Consider the following 16,955-nt stretch of genomic DNA (forward strand, 5'->3'; position numbering starts at 1 on the left):
TAAAGGGCTGTAGGCGACTGTGGGGCTGCTGGAACCAAGCACTGTAGACCAGGTGACATAAGTGACAGACAGTGTCTGGGCATGGCAGCACATGCCTTTAATCAAGCACTGTGGAAGCAGAGACAAGAGGATCTTTGTGAGTTCAAGACCAGTTTGGCCCTGTCTTCTAGTAGGTGAATAAATAAACTATGGTACTAAGAATGTAACATTTATATAATTCCTGATTGTGTCATGGTCTTCTTACTATAGGTAATCTATTGTATATATGTGTAATAATATAAATGTATATGTAAAAGATAAAATTAAAAAACAAAAACAAAATGAAACAAACAAACAAAAACCAAACCAAAAGTATTGTACATAAAACTCTGAAGAGATGTAGAGGAAACTTCAAGTTCAGGTTATCAAGTGAAAGAAGTCAGTGTGGAAAGGGTACCTATATTTTGACTCCAGATTTGGAAAAAACAAAACTACAAGGACAGTATAAAAGATCAGTACTTACTATGATTTTATATGAAGATGAACCAACAAAAGAAAGACAGGATTTTTAAGGTCAATTAAAGTATTTTCCATTATATTTCAATGGTATATTTTTTTGGACGAAAAGGAGGACTTTGAAGAATATTGAACAAAGAGAAGCTTCTTTACTATTTAATGTTGTTGAAGAACACAACAGTTTTTGCCCAAATTACTTTGTTGGACTTATTTTTCTTTTAAATAGCAGGCTATATAAGTTTTGGGTTTCTCAAGGAACTGCTTGCTTTAACCTTTTTTCTCTTGCAGATTGATTACACTGGAATGGAACCCTCCAGCCCTTGCAATAAATGCATGAATACCACTATCACACCGTGTGTTTGTATCATTAACTTCACACTGGAACAGTCCTTTGAGGTCTGTGTTTCAAATTAATGTCTTAGAAAAGGCATGCTTTAAAAAATAGTAATTCCGGGTTTTTCTGATAATTTATATTGAAAAATTAACTTAGCTTATTGGAACCAATAGACATTTGAAGATGTTCTATATATTTGATTGTTACATAATTAAATTAATTAAATGTGCTTATTTGAATTCTTTGCCTTTTAGTATTTTATAGACAACACTTAAGACATCATTTTGTTATTCATTAGCCCCATATTTAGTGGCAGAAATCAATTTTTGTCAAGTTTATAAGTTCTTGTGCTTATATTTTAAAATTTTTTCTTGATACTTTGATTTCTTTTTAGATGGTATAAATCCTTAGCCTTTTAAAATTATTTTCAATTTAAAAAATAACTATTTATAAAACAAGTCTTACTGCAGACGCTTATCCCATTACTTAATTGAATTATTTTATGTTGTGACGTGTGAAACAGTACCCCCCAAAATCAAACACTTAAAACTTTATTGATATTTTATTGTTTGATACTTGGACCCCCCTCCCCCCACATGCGTGTGTGTGTGTGTGTGTGTGTGTGTGTGTGTGTGTGTGTGTGTGTGTGCGTGTGTGTGTGTGTGCGTGCTTGTGCTCCTGATGTATTTATACTGGTCTCTATTTTTCGTAACTGAGCATATGGGAAAGGGCATAAAATTTCAGAACTGGCCTGGATGGAGACCAGTTTGTTCTGGCCTCTACCTGAAAATTGAGTTTTAAAACATTCTTCAGGAGCAGGGTGATAGTGGTGCTCACCCTTAATTCCAGGAGGCAGAGGCAGGTAGATCTCTGTGAGTATAGAGCGAGTTCCAGGACAGCCAAGGTTACATAGTGAAACCCTGTGTTGGAAAAAACAAACAAAAACCAAAACCAAAACAAAAAACCAACAACATTCTTCAAGAAGCAAAGCTGTCATAGTACATGCCAAGGTTTGAGTTTCTTTATTCAGATCTCCTAGTAGTGATAATGTTAGTAGTTTCCGGTGGATGGAAGCCATCTAGTGGTTATAGATGCTCTTACGCCAAGGTAAAAGTGCCTTTGAGACAAGGGTGTGAAAACTGAATTGCGAGAAGACTGGTGCAGTTTTCAGTGTGGTGGGCAAACTATTAATATGCAGTAAGTTTGGGGTCTGGGTAGAAGTGAAGAAATGAAAGTTGAACAAGTTAGAAGCCCTGTTTTCTCCTCCCTACTCAGAAACATTTGTTTTAACTTGTAAGACAGAGGCAGGCAGTTCTCTCTGAGTTTGGGGCTAACCTTGTCTACAAAGCAAGTTCCAGGACAGCTAGGGTGGTTATACAGAGAAAACCCTGTCTTCAAACAAACAAAAAACCCATTTACTTTTAAACTCCTTTTTAAAGTGGCCATTTAGTCTTTGTAGGTTTGTTTCTTCACAGAATTTCCATGCAAACCATTTCAGGGAATTTAAAAGTTAGTTTATTTTATATCAGAATTGATTGGAAGGATCTCTTTTTTCAGTTTACAAGTCAAATTTACTATTATTGGTTCTTAGTTGAGATGCTTTTCTTGTTTTCCTAAACATATGTTTTATGTTTTTGTCATACAATTTGATACCATTCTCTCAAAGATTTCCACTTAAATATCTTTTATATCCACTGGGAGAGTTTATGATTAGCTATTTAACAGTCAGTGTTTTTATTTATTTACTTTTTGATGCACAATCTTCTGTATTCTGGGTTGGCCTTAAGTGTGCTGTGTGGCTCAGGCTGGCTTGGAGTTAATGATCTGCTATCTGCCTCCTGAGTGCTGCGATTACAAGCTTCTGCCACAAAATCCCATCAGCCTTCAGTCTTTAAATGATATGCTATGAAAGTAGCAAGTCAAATAAATCACTTCTAAGCTCAGAATTTCTTTCATCTGAAGACATGAATAAAAATAGAGTCTGTAATCAAATAGCAGAAAATAATAACTTTTTAAATTGGTAATAGTTTTAGTCAGATGGTTTCTTAGCACCTTGTAGCTTATTTAGTATATGTATATTACTCTTTTTTCCTTAAGGTATTTTGAAGTTGCCCCCATTAGAATAACACTCTTATTATTTTAAAGTATTCTAATTGAGTATATTTAGCAACTACTAATATACTGATTGCTATCAGTCTATAGCATCATGGGGGACTATTTGGAAGGCAGAAGGGGACCAGTGTAAGGTGGGAGGGAGTGTAAAGAGAAGGAATATGAGCAAAGTAAAATGACGTATGTGTAAAAATGCCACTACAAAATATTTGGTACACTAACTTAATTTTAATAAATAGGATTACCTCCCCCTGTATATGCTCATAGGATATCAAGTCTCTTCTTGGTAACCTGCTGTCCTTCCTCTGAGTGCCACCAGGTCTCCCGCTCCAGAGGACATGGTCAAATGTGAGGCACCAGAGTATGTGAGAAAGTCATATCCCACTCTCCACTCAAGTGTGGAGAATGTTCTGACCATTGGCTAGATCTGGGTAGGGGAATAAGGGGAAAATGGGAGGGAGGGAAGAATGGGATGATATAAGGGATGGGATAACCATTGAGATGTAACATGAATAAATTAATAAAAATAATAATAAATAGGAAAAAATAGTATATATAACATCTTGTTGAAATTGTATATTCTCATTCCATTTACAATTTATTTGATAATAAATCAAAAGTTTGATCGCTCTTCTGAAGGGTAGATGCTAATTGGATAAAAACCAACCTGAATTAGAGAACATTTTATATTAAAAGTAGCTCAGAGAGGAAGGATAGCAGGCTACCAAGAAGAGACTTGATATCCTATGAGCATATACAGGGGGAGGAGGTCCCTCTCAGTCACAGTCATAGGGGAGGGGAGTAGGGGGAAAATGGGAGGGAGGGAGGAATGGGAGAATACAAGGGATGGGATAACAATTGAGATATAATATGAATAAATTAAAATATATTTTAAAAAGTAGCTCAGAGCACACTAATATTCTTTCAATATTTTTTAATGAGAATAATACTTTGTGTCTGTATGTACATGTATGTACGTGATCGCTGTATGAGATTGCATGTCTAACTTTGTTACCTTATTCCATAAGACTGGTCTCTCCCTAACCCTGGAGCTTGTCATTTAGGCTGGCCTGGCTAGCCAGCAGGCTCCTGGGATCTGCCAGTCTCCTCCTGGCACCATCCATCTCTGGCGTTATAGATGAATGTTGCCTGACTTTGATGTAGGTGCTCACTTACCCAGTGAGCCATCTCTCCAGACTGCACATAATACTTGAAGAATATTTTTTTTGGCGTTGGGGACTGAATTCAGGGCTTCACACGTGCCCATGCCAGGCTAGCACAGTGTAGACAGGACTGCTTAGTTCAGTACCTGATTCGTATATGGTAATATTTCCCCTTCTTTGAAATCTTACCTAAGAATTTAGGAGCTGGAGTGTACTTGCTTCCTATGAGTGCATTTATATTTAATTATACAATTTTAGCTGCTACTTCACTACCTGTTTATCACAAATTGCAAGCCAGTAAGGTGCAAATTGCTTATATTTTATATACATTTGAAGCATAAATATTAATTTTATGTTTGTTTGCCTTTTCTGTTCTCTCTAGGGCAATGTATTTATGTATTACGGACTGTCTAATTTCTATCAAAATCATCGTCGTTATGTGAAGTCTCGAGATGATAGCCAGTTAAATGGAGACGCTAGTGCTTTGCTTGTAAGTAACAAATGTGGTATCTGTGAAATAAGTAAATACTCATTTAGAAATGTTGAAGTACTTCATAATCTCATGGGAAATGAAAGTATTACTCGTTATTTCTAGTTTTAATGGAAGTTTTCAGTTAAAATGCTTTTCCTGGAACTCACACAAAATAACTTCTCAGCCCTACTACTTCTGCTTGTTCCTTGTAGTCATTGGGAGTTGTGGCTTCATCTTTCTGTATGTGATGGGATTTTGATGAGTCTAGCATTCTGGATGTGTAAGTGTGCTCTTTTTGGATCTATTCACTATTCTTGCTAAGCAGGGATATGCAGATGAGCTGTTTTTAATTTCTGGGATTGTGCTCTGAAATTGAATAACTGTTCATTTTTAAACTTGTGGGAAGACTAAGTAGCAAAAATTCAAAGCTTCCAGAATTTATAAGTCTATTGTGTGTGTTTGCTGGGAAGAACTGTAGGCTATTTGTAATAAGCTCTTTTTCTAATGCTTGGCTTTCCTTATTTGGGAATCTATGGATGGTATCTTAACTTCCTGACTGTTCAGTGTTCTATAGTAGTGCTTAGTGCATAAGTGTTGTGTCATTTTGCCATTGAGTCAAACATTTGAAGACTGCAGTAGTTTCACATTTCTTAGAACTTGGGAATCTCTTACAACACACTGTAGAGAGCCAGACAAGAGTGTTGCATACCTGTAATCACAGCTCTTGGGGGTAGAGGCCAGGGAATGTAGAAAAGAATTTTAGCGTAGAGCCATTCAGAAAGAGCTTCACATTTCTGAAGAGGCAGCTAGAGGTGAGGAGAGCTGTCTGTTTTTTTGCCTGCATTTCACATTGCTGGTATCTACTCTTGTTTTGTTTTAGTTTGTTTTGTTCTTGACATGGGTTTTTTTTCTGTGTAGCCCTGACTATTCTGGAACTAGCTCTGTAGACCAGGCTGGCCTCAAACTCACAGAGATCCGCCTGCCTCTGCTTTTCAAGTGCTGGGATTACAGGTGTGTGCTGCCACTGCCTGGCCACTGGTAACTACTCTTGTTTTAGGAATTAACTTACATGATCTTCCCAGGACACACTGGGATTATGCCCTCCCCCATCAACTTCTATGTTGTTTGATTCTGGCACTTTGAATGGTTTATAGTGCGTACTAAATACTTGGTAAGTATTTAGCTTTCCTAAACCAGTTAATACACTGTACCTAGGACTGCTTAGTGCAGTACCTGATTCATGTTTTCTTTCAGAATTTACCTAGGAGTGTAGGAGCTAGAGTGTGAGTTTCTTTATACTTAATATATCTTTTTTGAGGTATAAATGCTTTTATTTATTTGAAACACTTAGAAGAGTTTTGGTACATAATTGTCAGGTATCACACTGCATTAAATTTACGATGTAGTATAATGAAAGATGATTTTTGCTTCATAAAAAGGAAAGATTGCTCCAACTGTAACTAAGCCAAGGTGCCAGTGGTTAGAATATGACAAAATGCATCGTAGGATGACAGGGCTTTACAATATTAGCTGTTTTATGGTTTTTATTGAAAACAATTTTTTTCTATACAATATATTCTCCCCCCTCTCTTTTGGTGCTGCTCAAGACTGATTTTTTTCTCATAATATGTTTTGATTGTGGTTTCCCCTCCCTCTACTCCCAGTTCCTCCCCCAGCTCTCCCATCCAGATCCATTCTCTCTCTGTCTCTCATTAGAAGACAAACAAGCAACCCAACAGCAGTGGTAGTGCATACTTTTAATCTCAGCACTCAAGAGGCAGAGGTGGGTGGATCTCCGAATTTGAGGCCAGCCTGGTCTACCCATTGAGTTTCAGGACAGCCAGGGCTACACAGAGAAACCTTGTCTCAAAACAAAACAACAACAACAAAAAAGGAGAGAGAGAGTGAGAGAAGGGGGGGGGGAGAGAGAAGAAGAAGACAAATAGGTTTCTATGGGACAATAAAAGCTAAAAAAAAAAAAAAAGGAAAAGAGCACAAAAGAAGGCACAAGAATCAGAGACCAACTCATTTACACACGCAGGAATCCAATACAAACCTAAACTGGAAGCTGTAATACATGCACAGACCCGGTGCAGACCTGTGTGTGCTAAGATTCTGTACGTTCATGTTCATATGAGCTCTGATCATGCTGATTTGGAAGGCCTTGTGTTTTGGTTTCCTCCATCCCCTCTGGCTCTTAGAGAGAAAGAGTGCCATACAGTGTATTCTGATCATGGCTTCCTCTCCTCCTGGGTCCTCCATACCTTCCTACCCAGCCAACTCCACTCCTCCCCGTTTCCCTCTCTTTAGAAAACCAACAGGGGAGCTGGAGAGATGGCTCAGAGGTTAAGAGTGCTGGCTGTTTTCCCAGAGGTCCTGAGTTCAATTCCCAGCAACCACATGAGATTTGGTGGCCCCTTCTAGCCTGCTGGCTCTCATGCAGGCAGAATACTGTGTAAATAAGTCTTTAAATTAAAAAACAAAAAACAGAAAAAGCAGACAACTAAAAAACAAGCCAGAATAAAACAAAACAAAAGCGTGAAAAACACATGTACACTTAGATAAACATGCACACACACCACAAAACCACAAATATGGAAGCCATAATATGCAAGTAAAATATCAGTAAGGTTAAAAAAAAATGCCCAAACAAACGATTATTGGACAAAAGCATCTCCACAAATACCGCTGAGTTTGTTTTATGTGACTATCTATTGTACGGCATGGAGCTTGCCCTTAAGTGTGGATTATATGCCCAGTGAGGCTCCATTGGAGTAACCTAAATTTTCCTTTGGGAGCAGTTGAAAATTGAGATAGTTTCTGTGTTAGGGATGGGGCTGGGTCCACTTTTGCTCTCAGCACTGGGACCCCACCTGGCTTGGACCTGCGCATGCTCTCTGCATATACTGCCTCAGTCTCTGAGCTCATATGTTTATCAGTCCTGTATGCCTAGAAGGCACCGTTTCTTTGGTGTCTTCCATCACCACTGGCTTTTATGTTTATGTCTCCTTCAGCATAGTTCCCTGAGCCCTAGCATGGAGACAAGGAGTTCCAGGTTCTCTCACTGTCAGCACATTGTGGATTTTTATATTAGTTCCCATGTGTTTTAGGAGGAAGCTTCTCTGATGATGGTTGAGTTGAGACATTGATGTGATTCCCAGACTGATATGCCCAACCGTTTTGCTGAAGTCAGTTTTCTTCAAAATACTCAGAATACTGAAGAGATATTATGAGACTCCTACCATGTTTTTTCCCCTGTTTTCTGTGAGAGAAGCACATAGTCTCTCAGTATAAACAAATACAAGTCAAAGTCAATAGGAGAACAGCCCAAGAGGTTAACTAGGGTGTGTGTGTGTGTTTTGCAGTGTGTGGTGTGTATGTATGTATATTATATATATAAAGTAAGTTTCAAGTTGAGATTACCTCGATTTGTTAAATGTTAAAAAAAAAAGGATTACTGTGGTCTGTTTGAATGTTCTAGAAGTTCTAAGGCATATATTTCAGATATATTCTTCAACTGTTCCCCACCCTTGAGATCCTTAGTAAATAATGAGTCAAGACCAATCCCGAAGGGCAGGCACATGCTCTGCTTTGCCAGCATTCTGTACAATGTAAAGACTGGTATAGTCTGTATAGTCTGCTGTTGATTATTCCTCCTCTTCCTCTTCCTCCTCCTCCTCTTCCTTCTTCTTTCTCTCTCTCCCTTCCCCCCCCTCTCCTTTTTAAACATGAGATTTAACCCCAGATCACAACATTTGGAATGTTAGATGTATTCATTTTATAAGTGAGGACAATGTGTCAAGGGGCTGTTGTCTAAGAAGCTAGACTGTCTTTATCCCCAGGTCACTATGCTCTTTATTGTGTATCACAGCTGGGCTGATAATAGCTTATTTAATTTTTAATCAATCAAAAATCTTTGCTGTTGTGGTTTCTATGTTATAGAAAATCAAAATATTAATTTGATAAGTCATAGATAGCTATGTACAGGTGAACAAACATTTTGTTTAAAAAGTACTGTAATATTAAAGAATATTTGGAGCATTTAAATGTGGTGTTAGTCTAGAGCTTGTTTTCTTTACAGATTTATATGCTTTATGAGTGGGGAAGATACAAGTCCTGAATTTTTAATTAGTAATTAGGAGTAGCTCAGCATTTTTCCAGATAGATAATAATTTCTCTCTTTTTCCTTCTGAAAACTAGAATCCAAGTAAGGAATGTGAACCTTATCGAAGAAATGAAGACAAACCAATTGCCCCATGTGGAGCTATTGCCAACAGCATGTTTAATGGTATGCTAGCTATAAACATCCACGACGATGGATCCTTAGGAAACTATGCAATGGTCTAGTATATGAATGGAATTATGAAATTCTCCTTCAAGATAAGTACCCACTCAGATAATGAGTGGGGTCTTGATAGTCTGTGGCTTCCCTTTGCATGTTCTATCTCTAAGAAGAAGTATAATGTTCCAATTTCTTATAAGAAAGTAAAAGTCACAGAGCCACTTTTCACTGATGTGTACTGTTAAAGGGGAGTTACAGTTGATTTCTTAGATATGCATTGTCTGATAGAAATGCAGGTTGAACCATAAATACAGACTATCTCAAATTTTCTAGTACTTACATTTAAAACCCGCAAAGGAAACAAGTAAAGTTAGCTTGAGTAATTTATTTAATCCAGTCTGCCCAAACAATATCATTTAAGGCTATAAGCACTACTGAAATAGTTTCTGTGTTTTTACACTAAGTCCCTGATTTCTGATGTGTATTACACATTCAACAGGACTTGTTCATTGTACCAGCTATGTGTCAAGAGCTGAATGCCATGTGTGATTACCAAATGCAGAAAGATGGGTAGGGCAGGAGCTGTTAGGAATGCAGCAGAGGACAAAGAGGCGGGAAGAAGGATGCCATTGCAGTTTTATTTGGACGAAGAGTGAAATTCTTGGTCTTCTCACATGTTAGCTAGTCATTCGGGAAAGTAACCTAGATGTGTAGTACATGAAGAAAACATCTATCCATCTAGAATTCCAAAGTTGCCAAAGTTAATTCACATCTGAGTAAAGGGTACCTGTCAACCCTATGCCTTCTCTGTCAGCTCCTTTTGGAGTAAATCCCAGGTTCCCATTTCTCACAGTGAGTCAGATGCTGTGGATCTTGTGTGGCTGTTGGTGATAGCCTCCTTTTCTTGTGCTTAGATACATTAGAATTGTTCCTGTTGGCCAATGAATCTGACCCCACACCTACACGAATTCCTTTGACAAAAAAAGGGATTGCTTGGTGGACAGACAAAAATGTGAAATTCAGAAACCCACCTGGGAAAGAAAGCCTTGCAGAAAAATTTAAAGGTAAAACATAACCAACATTCTCTTTATCTAAAAGCTGGTAGTTTTAGTAAGGTAATTAAATTTTGTCTTTAGGGTGTTAATTTTTTTTTTTGAGAACAGCATTTTCTTTCTCAACATTATACGAAGTTATATAAATATTCAGATGTATGAAGATTATCACAGAAATTTTTGTGATTTGAATTTCTCTACTGTTTTTAGCTGTAATCCTTAAAAACTGCAACAGAGTTTCTTTTAACAAGCACTGGCTTATAATCCACATATATTTTTGTTTCTGTATTGCCTTAGTTTCATAGTGCAGAATTTCTTCTTAAATTTTATTTTTTATGTACTTTATGCACGTGGATATTTGTTTATTTTGTATGTATGTGTACAAGTATATGTGTGTATATATGCAATGTGCCATAGTGTATGTGTGGAAATCAGAGAACAGCTTGTGGGAATTTGTTCTTTTCTTTTATCATGTGGGTCCTGGAGATTGAATTCTGGTGCCATTACCTGCTGAGCCATCTTACTGGCTCATATATTGTTTAGTGCTTCATTTTTGCATTAAGTAATCTACCTTTTATTCTTAGTATCCTTTCTGTATTCTCTTGAGACATCAACTATCTTTTTCTTTTTCTTTTTTTTTTTTCTTTTTTTGGTTTTTTGAGACAGGGTTTCTCTGTGTAGCCTTGGCTGTCCTGGACTCGCTTTGTAGACCAGGCTGGCCTCGAACTCACAGCGATCCGCCTGCCTCTGCCTCCCGAGTGCTGGGATTAAAGGCGTGAGCCACCACGCCCGGCTATCTTTTTCTTTTTTTTAGTTTTTGTTATGGATAGAATTGATTTCTCTTCAGATTTTTAAGATATCCTTAGGATGTGGATATATTTATACCTTTGAAAATAAGAAAACATCTAAATTGTGTTTTATGCTTTTTCATTAATTTTTAGTACTGTGAATTTTCATTGAAACTTTATCAAATTGAATTATTTTTGTTTTCCCATCTCTTTCCTTCCCCAACTTATCATTAAGATACAACAAAGCCAGTAAACTGGCATAAACCAGTGTATATGTTAGACCCTGATGATGAAAATAATAATGGATTCATAAATGAGGACTTTATTGTTTGGATGCGTACTGCAGCATTACCTACTTTTCGTAAGTTGTATCGCCTTATAAAACGGAACGATGATTTGCACCCAACGTTACCAGCTGGACAGTACTATTTGAACATCACGTACAGTATCCTTTTTGTTTTGGTTATGTGTACATGTAGAGTGTGAAAAGAGTTTCGTTGCCTTATGTCAGTTATGTAACATGTTTCTTTGTGCTCTTGATTTACTTACGTATTTTGTGGTACTGGGAATTGAATGCAGGGTCTCACACTTCCATTTCTGCATAGACATTAAACCTTACATTGTTTTATTTCAAAGATCTTTATTGTTATTATGTATTCATGTATGATGTATGCACATGTGCCAAGGTACATGTATAGTGAACATGTATAGTAAACATATAGGACAACGAAGTGAAGTTGATTTTTCTCCTGTCACCTTTTTATATGGATTCCTAGAGTTGCACTCAGGTACTTAGGCTTGCACAGGAAGTGCCTTTGCCCACCAGGCCATCTCTCTGGCCCAGCAGCAGTCTTTTACAAGAAGAAAATGCAGGGCAGTTCCGTTTATCCCTTCAAAAGTTCAGTGTTCTTAAGTGCTTTGCCCATCATTTATATATACACTGTGAACATAAAGATTCCCAAATATTAGCACTTTAATATGTGTTGCATCTTTGCACTTTTTATTATCTAAATAAGCCATAAGTACATTGTTTTGTTTGTTTGTATGAGACCAGGTATCATTATGTATCCCTGGATGGCCTGGAGCTCTCTACATCTTTGTTGAATAGGCTAGCCTCAGACTCAGAGATTCTCCTGTCACTGCCTCAGCACTGCTGGGTTTAAAGGTGTGCATCACCATGCCTAGCCCAAGTTTTTTGTTGTTGTTTGTTTTTTTCTATTTTGAGTTGTATAATAAATTAGTAAATGGTTAAAAAATCTTTTTATTTATTTATTTTATTGCATATGAGTGCTTTATCTGCAGAAGAGGGCACCAGATGTCATTATAGATGGTTGTGAGTCACCATGTGGTTGCTGGGAATTGGACTCAGGACCTCTGGAAGAGTAAGTGGCACCGTTAACCACTGAGCCATCTCTTCAGCCCCTAATTTTCAACATAAAGATTACCTTTGGTTCTCAGACTTTTGGTTATACAACTGAGTGTAGCCTAATAGTGACTGAGGGAAAGCAGTAATAGCTTTGAAACTATGCCCATTTAGTTGGATACATAGACTTACTTTAGGTGCTGCTGTAAAGACCCATTATTTTGAGAGGGCAGCCAGAACATAAAACAGCGTTCATAGTTAGCATCTAAAGAGATTCAGTAAAGTGTAGTGGTACATGCCCGTGTGCAGCCTACTGTAGAGCGTGGGAGAGGAAACTGGAGCACTGGAGACTTCGTAAGTGGCAGACAGTTCTGGTGCAGGGAGTCTGCAGCAGCGTCCCAAGGACTTTCAGGAAGAATTCAGGATATCTGAAAAACTGACAGTTCAACAGTACAGAAACCTGGGGGCTTGCAAAAAAAATTAAAAAATAAAAAATTCAGGTGTTAGCTGTGAACATGCAGGATGAGAAGGAACTGAGGAGCAGAGGTGAATGGCGGCTTTATGTTTGTAGACGCTGAGGAGAAAGGAGGAGCATAGTTGATTTGATACTGTGTCTGCTCCTTGGAGAGGTGGATTAAGTAGCCCTGATTCCTCAGGTTAAGATAATTTCAGTAATCAGAGCAGAGCCTGCCACACCTCCAGACTGTGGCCCTTTTGAAGAGTTTCAGTTCAGATTTTAGTTTTAGCTTTGTCTTTCCTACTCTTGCCAGCACCCTAGCATGGGCTGTGTAATAGAACATCCAACCCTGCTGCCTCCTCTCTTGTATCTCCTTACCAGGCAGTTTTGAATTTTGCTATCAATTCTTTGAGAGCATGAATTTCATTATTGCTCCAAATGAGCCAGCTAAACTTGGGCCTCATACTCTGTGACCCTCTACCTAGTGTACTCTCTGTCCCTGTAGCTGTTGGGGTCCAAAAATCCAAAACAGTCCAAGTAGTCATAAGAGTCTTGCAAAGCAAGATCTTAATTAAGACAGCAAAAACTGACCAGTCAGGGACAACAGCACAGACTGAGCAGCTGACTGCACCTTTGAATGTTCATCTTGTTAAGTATGTAAGCAGATTACAAATACCGATTGATCAGGGGCTGAAGAACAGACTCAGGGACTGAGCTGTGACCCTGAGCCCGAATGGTACAGTTTTTAAACTCCCAAACCACAAACACGTATGCCAAGTTAGAGTCACAATTTTTCATCAATCAGAATCATTTGTTCTTTCATGGTTAGGAACACTCATTATGTTTTGGGGGAAGAAAAGAAGAATAAGGAGGAAATTGGGTAGCCCCCCGGAAAGCTCCCCTAGAGCCCCGGAACTTAGGATTCCCATAAACTTTTTACCTTATGATTAAAATGGAGCAAAATGGTAGTATTTAGGGTAAGTCTCATTTGTTTGCTCCCAACATAGCTACATGCTTATTCATACTCATTGAACTTAAGACTTCTGATGATCTTCTGCTTGTTTCTTGTCTGTCAACATCCTGTGTGGCAACCATTGCTGCCCATCCTACTTATTTTCCATTTCCATTACTTTGAGGGCTTTAGTCCTTCTTAGGTAACAAGAGTAAAGCTACCCAAGATACTATGTACAACTAAATTTTAGTGTTTTGGTAGGACTTTGGCTTTTACTAGTAACATTATTTCACTAGATCAGGTCTGGAAATATTTATCAGGGATAGAGTGCCTTGCCCTGGATTCAATGTCTAGTACTACATAAAGGAAATTTCTAAATTAGTTTTTAAAGATAGTTTTATTTGAAGTACACTGGAGGGGCAGAAACAGGCTGTTCTTTTGTGACTTCAAGTCCAGCCTTGTCTATATAGTTAGTTCCAGGACATCTAGAGCTCATAGTGAGACCCTGTCTCAAAAACAATAAAACATAGCTATATTTATTTATTCATCTTTCTGTGTGTGTATCTATCTGTCTGTCTGTCTATCTATCTATCTATCTATCTATCTATCTATCTATCTATGGATCTATCTATCTATCTATCTATGGATCGATCTATCTATCTATCTATCTATCTATCTATCTATCTATCTACCTATCTATCTATCTACCTGCCTGCCTATTATGGTTCAGAATATACAAGCATGGTACCCATGTATGAGAATTATATAAATTAATTATAAGTAATTAAATTAAATGTTAACTTTAAAACTTGTGTATTAAACATCAAGTAACCACAAACAAAAAGAATTCCTATACCCTTGTCAGATTACCCTGTATCTTCTTTCGATGGAAGAAAACGGATGATCTTGAGCACTATTTCGTGGATGGGAGGAAAAAATCCATTTTTGGGAATTGCTTACATCACTATTGGATCCATCTCCTTCCTTCTGGGAGTTGTACTGCTAGTAATTAATCATAAATATAGAAACAGTAGTAATACTGCTGACATCACCATTTAATTTTATATTCTGAAAACAAATCTACTGCATGTGCATCAAGGCCAGTCCTGTTCAACCTAGGTTTTGAATGCTAATGTCTGGTTAGTATGTCATTTTGAAGTTGGCACATAACCTAAAAGAAAAAAACACTCTTTGTTCCTTGCTTCTTACATATGGATGACTTACGAAAATATATGACGGGTATGCAAATTAGCTTTATTGATCATATCAATATTGTAACTGCTAAAATGGCATTCTAACGTCTGCTTTTATTGGGACAGGCCATGTGATGCATAGAGCCTCTTTCATGTGAACTGTGTCTACTGCTTAAACTGTTCATGCTGTGTTGATAACGTTATATTGACATGATGCTGTACATGTGTGCCTACTGTGTGCAGAAAGAGATTATGAGATGTATGAGTGTGATGACTTGCTAACCTTTCAAAAATTGGTTACAGTTCAGAGCGAAGAAAGACTACATATAAATAAAACACTTGATCATTTCCATGTGTCATGTGTAAAGGCCTAAAGTCCCTCCTTCGTGAGGGGGTTCGTGTGGTCAGTTTCTCTATTGCAATTCTTTGATAATGACTATTTCAGATCTTAGCTTGTCCATCATAGAAATTAATAACTAAAGAGGTTGGTTAGGTCTTGGATAGAATTATAAACCTTTTCATTTGGCTAAAATACTGCATTCTGGAGTCCCAAACAACTTGAAATGTTTGTATGTGATCATTTTCCTGGAAGCTTACACTTCCTAAGGGAAGAGAGAATATAGGTGAAGTGGAGCAGCTGCTTGATCAGTACTTATCCCCTGCCTCAGCTGTCACCCAGATGTAAATGTTCAAAGCAGACTGCTTTCATTATTGTGGTGTGTAGGGTTAAGGTGATTGCTTCTGCCTTGGGAATACCTCAAGCTGTTCTTTTTAGCAGGTAAGTGTTTTGGCTTAATACTAATATTATATCCCAGAAAAATTTGAAATCTTAATTTTTTCTGTATTAAATTTTTTGCATACAGGTCAAATGTGGATATGTATACACATTCTCTTTAATGAAGGTAATATTTTGATTAGTTTTCCTAAGATATACCTTAAAAAGATGTTCTATACATTTCCTACTTAAATTCTGGGGCATTTGGAGTATGTACATGATAAAAACAGATTATAATATATCTGGTTGAAGTTACTTTATTTTCTAACTAGAATTATTTTAATATTCATTTACTGAATAAGTGCTGTAATTTGTTTGCTATGAAACTTATTCCTAAAGTGAATGTAAATTATTTTTCCACATGCATGAAAATGTATGTATTAATCAGAGTTGACTTTGTTGCATTGAAATTACTTGTTTTTACACTAAAGTAACTCATATTTATGTAGTAGAATGCTTGTGTTTTCAGACTTTGTAAAATTTTCCTTTGGTTATATTTTAAATCAAACGGTCTGGGTAATGTGTCAGTTTAGATTAATATGTGCTTAAAAGAACAAAACTATTCAATGGTCCATAGTAGAAAGGTGCCACACTTAGGATTTGTATGACATGAAATTCTGTAAAAGAGCTTATAAACGTATAAACTTATAAAAATACTACTTGCACAGGTTACTTGCTTTATGGATATATGAAAGATTTTCAGGATGAAAGTTCTTTCTCTAAAACTATTTTTTTGTCAGTCATTTAGAATGCTGTTATTCTGAAAAGCATATGTTCAGTTAATTTGGGGGATTCCTCTAAGACATGGGGTGTTTCTGCCAGTTGTCCCAGAGTAAGTGCTGTTAAAAGAGGACAGCTAGCCTGCGTCTCTTCCTCTAACTGGAGACCACAGGGGCGGCTGAAGGAAAACTGAAGAGGTCTCACATTTTCACATCTTGGAGAAGATGCAGTCTTTAAAAGTACAATTGAAGCTTGGCCTATTTACGAGAGCACTGATGTTCTGTGTTCTTTTCTGGTTCCTGGTATTTGAAATCAACTCCTGTTGTACATGTGAAGAAAATGGGACATTCATATTTAAGAAAATTCGATGTTATTAAGATGACTAAGTAGAAGGCTTAGAGAAATGTGTTAATTTGCAAGTATGTTGGCATGAGAAAATTTCCAGCTGAAAAAATTATTCCGTAAGCAAAACTAAGATGTTTTATTGAGATCATAAGGCAGTTAAAATAAACTGGAGAGACTTAACAGTTGTAATGGAGAGCAGTCCAATTAAGAGTCAAGGCAATGTTATTTATTGGATAATGACACAGTTTATTTGTAACTTTACTTACATTAAAAGTGAATATTCTGCTAGGATGTTTTGTATTAATAAAAGTGAACAAAAGTCCTTGTTCTGTTCAAGTGTCTTACTAAAATAACAATGCCCCTTTGTTTTTGCTAATGCTTAGTATTCACTTTTACTGCAGACTTAATGAGTCCAGGCTTTAACTTATCCACATGTGCATTCAGTAAAATAG

The 16,955-nt window shown here is 37.2% G+C and overlaps 1 protein-coding gene across 1 annotated transcript in view; it reads left to right on the top strand.

Moving 5' to 3' along the window:
• The window catches only part of TMEM30A (transmembrane protein 30A), a 30,895-nt gene extending 14,070 nt beyond the window's left edge, over positions 1-16,825 (top strand). The window contains exons 2-7 of the mRNA XM_084752383.1: positions 784-891; positions 4,487-4,594; positions 8,777-8,864; positions 9,773-9,922; positions 10,934-11,143; positions 14,336-16,825. Coding sequence (XP_084608509.1) covers positions 784-891; positions 4,487-4,594; positions 8,777-8,864; positions 9,773-9,922; positions 10,934-11,143; positions 14,336-14,529 — 858 coding nt within the window. The 3' untranslated portion in view covers positions 14,530-16,825. The remainder of the gene's footprint in view (positions 1-783; positions 892-4,486; positions 4,595-8,776; positions 8,865-9,772; positions 9,923-10,933; positions 11,144-14,335) is intronic.
• Positions 16,826-16,955: the final 130 nt, after the last annotated feature.

This window comes from Acomys minous, assembly GCF_964271855.1.
Source record: "Acomys minous genome assembly, chromosome: 13".
NCBI lineage: Eukaryota > Metazoa > Chordata > Mammalia > Rodentia > Muridae > Acomys > Acomys minous.